A 3906-nucleotide genomic window follows, 5' to 3' on the forward strand; every position below is an offset into this window, starting at 1 on the left:
TATTTGCTTCTAATTGTAATTGTCTTGGATTGCAAGAGTTTTCACAACCTATGAATATTTTTTGCAAAAGAGCAAAAGGGTCATACAAAAGCACGAAAAAGAAGAAGAAGAAGAAGAAGAAGATAAGAAAGTATAGCATAAGCGAAAGAAAGTTTTAAACTTTATTGAGTAGAGTTTATTGACTAATATTGTTATCAAAACCCAACTCAATTCAAAGTCAATCATAGATTTGGTTCAATTGAGTAGAGCTTGTTAGTTCCAAAATGAGAAACCCATTTTTTAAATAGGGAACAATATTTTCAGTAAAACTATTATGTCATAAACCAAGGCTAAAGTTATGTCATATTTGTGAAAAAAAAACCAAATGACTATCACATTTAGCTATGAATTAAATTGTATATTAAAAGTATTTGACTACAACAATAACATGAAAGAAACAATATTCAAGACATAACTTGAAGCAATACCTTTTGGCTAGATAACAATGCCTCACTTACTAAGGCAGACTCTTAGCTTTTCCAGTAAATTCATCTTTATCATTGTAGTCACATAAATCCAATCTTTTATTTCATCCGCAAATCTAAAATAAGCATGCCTCCAAGTCCTATTAAAGAAGAGAGCTCCACAAATTGCCCAAAAGCCAGTTGCGAATCCAACTCCCATACCAATGTAGAAGCTGGAGTTTTCAGAATCATCTTCAACACTGCCAATTGGTGATTTATTCAAAGATTGTTCCTCAATTGTGCAGCTTTTTGGAAGAGGATCACCACATAACTGAGGATTTCCAATGTACCTAAGGGCATCAAATGATTGAAGCTGGGTGCTTGAAGGAATTCTACCCGAGAGGTTGTTGTATGACAAGTCCAAGAGACTAAGAAATGTCAAATTAGACATGCTTGGAGGAATTTCACCCGATAAATGATTTCGTGAGAGATCAACCGACTCTAACTCTTTCATACTCCCAATTTTTTCTGGAATCTTTCCAATCAAATGATTTCGAGACAAATTCAAAAAACGTAATTCGGAAAGATCTGAAATTTCAACAGGGATTGATCCAGACAATTTGTTACTTGAAAGGTCTATGAGCCTAACTAATTTAAGGTTCTCTTTGTATTCCATTTCTTTCCCTTTGGGAACCAGCTGAACATTCTCAACATAGTATTTATAATCGCACAAACACTGAAAAGACATAGAAAAAAATGAAATATCATAGGAATTTGGGAATGCCATGGCGCTAATATTTTTCAAGCAATTTGGTATGGATCCTGATAGGCTATTATTGGCAAGATCCAATACTCTAAGAGAAGAAAGTTGGCATATTTGTTGAGGTATATAACCCTTGAATTCACTTGATCTTAGACGGAGAATTGTAAGATTTGTCAATTCTCCGATCCATAGTGGTATGATGGACAAATGATTATTACCCATATCAATGAGCCTCATATTTGAGCATTTTTTCAACGATGAAGGAATATCTCCACAGATGCTATTGTTTTGTAAACGTAATGATTGGAGGTTAACTAAAGCCCCAATGGAGTAGGGAATTCCACCTACTAGATTATTGCTCCCTAAGTTTAAATGGATCAAAGACTGCCAATACTTCCAACAATGAGAAAGGTCTCCTGATAAGAGGTTGTTTGATGCATCTAAAATCTCTAATTTATTCTTTCTAATTTTCTTTTGGCATAAGAAAGTAGAAATAGGTCCATAAAATGAGTTGTTAGCTATATTGAACAGTTCGACAGTAGAACTTAGAAAAATGTCTGATACATTACATTCTATGTGGTTGTTAGAGAGATCGATATATGTAATGTTTGAAGTCCAATTCCAGAACCAACCCGGAGCTTTGCCTGAAATTCCTGACATGGACATATCTAAAAAATTGAGGGATTTTTGTGATTGTAGCCATGAAGGAAAATTAGGACCTATCTTGATTGAGCTCATGGAGGCATGGTAAAGTTGGAAGGGGGGAACCCAATTGGAATTGACATTAAAGAACAAAGGTGCTTCAGACATATAGAGTTCCTTTAATTTTGAGAGTTTTCTGAAATGCCCTTCATCTACGGTACCTGTTAAAGAATTTTTTCCGACAAACAACTTCTCTAACTTAGAGAGAAGTCCAAGACTCTTTGGAATGGTACCATTCAACTGATTTTGGTCGAGCATTAATGTTCTCATACGAGATAAATTCCCAAAGGAAGAAGGTATAGGACCATTTAAAGAATTACGGCCGAGATCAAGATATTCTAATTTCTCTAAATTGAAAATGCTAGGCGGTATATTGCCTTTCAAAGAATTGTTGAACATGGAAAGCTCTAAGAGGCTTGTACTGAGATTAGAGAACCAATTAGGTATCTCATGATTGAAATGATTTCTAGGAAGAGAAAGGACTCGAAGAGACGTGAAATTGACAAATCCAAGAGACGGATTCAGGCTATCAAGCTGACAATTGTACAAGTATAGCTCTGAAAGAGATGGGAACTTACTCATTATTTGAAGCCAATCAACTTCTCTGTGAAGGTCAACTGAGTTTAGGTAAAGGTATTGAATGGCAGAGAGACCAGACATCCAACGAAGGTTATCTACATAGAGGTCAGAATTATATCTGAGAGACAAATAGCGAAGGCTTGAAAGGTTCCCAAGCTGATGAGGAATGAGTCCACTGAAGTTGGCGCTTGAGAGATCAAGATATGTGAGACTGAACATTGAACCAAGGAAAGTTGGGATCGGAGTGCAATTAAAGTCATTGCCACTCAAATCCAAGTAATTCAAATGTTCTAATTGGAGCAACGAACCACTAATCTCACCGCCTAACATCGAATTATTGAGGTGGAGCTCAGAGACTCGGCCAATTTTCTTGTCGCAGAAAACTCGGTCCCAAATACAGCAATCTTTATGGTCAGACCAGGATGAGAGGACGTGGTCTTGATCAGTGAGACCACGTTTGAGGGTTAGAAGGGCTTGCTTGTCTTTTTCATTGCAAGAGACATTTGAGATTGACTCTGCTTTGAAGAAGAAGAAGCTTAGACTGAAGGCAATGGGAAGGAACCATACTAAAAAAAGCACATGATGAAGAGTTGCAAAAGAGGCGGCCATGGTAACGAATTGAAGGAAGGGAAGTTTGAAGGAAGAAAAGCTGAAGTGTGGGTATATAGTTATTAGAGCTCATCATAATATATATAGTGAGTCTTCAAACCTTTCCTCCTTTTCCTTATTATTATATTATTTTAATCAAGACCTTGACTTGTTGACTTGTGCTTTTAAATCCTTGTGATGTGCCTGTGGAATACCATTTAGTGGCCTATGATATGATGGTGGAATTAACATTTGATTCAAAATTTTCACGCTAAAGGTTGGTTTTTGGTGAAGAATTTTTAATTACAGTGTTGTTGATATAATAATTAAGCAATGTTAAGTTACCGATTGTCCTAAAAATTTAAATTTTTTAGAATCTATAAAATTTATTCATTTAACACACAATTCAAGCAAGCAATGAGCCTTGTCTAAAGGTTAGAAAATGAGAGTATATCATAAATGCACATCCAAAATTTAGAAAATAAGATAATTTTAGAAACTTGTCCAAAAGCAAAGGGCATTGTAGTACACAACATTTTTAATATCAATTTAATAAAATTCGGTCAAACAGATGTCACTGGAGAAAAATGTTTTTTCTCTTCAAGTTTGGGATGGAGTGTGGAGAGGGCAAATACCCTTTTAATTTTAATGAAGACTTTTGATTGGATGACTTGAACCAAATGCCAAAGACCAATTACTCGTGTTTGGTACTGCTGTTTAAACAACAGTTTTTAGTGTTTAAACAACAATAACACTTCTAACATGTATTTTAATAACACTTAAATACGTATTTCTATAACACTGAAAACTGAACAACAATACTTAAGCATT

At 35.1% G+C, this 3906-nt stretch overlaps 1 protein-coding gene across 1 annotated transcript; it reads right to left on the bottom strand.

Moving 5' to 3' along the window:
- Positions 1-489: 489 nt before the first annotated feature.
- On the bottom strand, positions 490-3143 carry LOC142637292 (receptor-like protein EIX2). Its single transcript, XM_075811567.1, has one exon. The coding sequence runs from the start codon at positions 3094-3096 to the stop codon at positions 490-492; it is 2607 nt and encodes an 868-aa protein (XP_075667682.1). The 5' UTR covers positions 3097-3143.
- Positions 3144-3906: the final 763 nt, after the last annotated feature.

Source organism: Castanea sativa, chromosome 5 (assembly GCF_040712315.1).
Source record: "Castanea sativa cultivar Marrone di Chiusa Pesio chromosome 5, ASM4071231v1".
Classification (NCBI taxonomy): domain Eukaryota; kingdom Viridiplantae; phylum Streptophyta; class Magnoliopsida; order Fagales; family Fagaceae; genus Castanea; species Castanea sativa.

Coding starts and splice junctions, on each gene's coding strand:
- LOC142637292 (XM_075811567.1), bottom strand. CDS start 3,096: ATGGCCGCCTCTTTTGCAACTCTTCATCATGTGCTTTTTTTAGTATGG.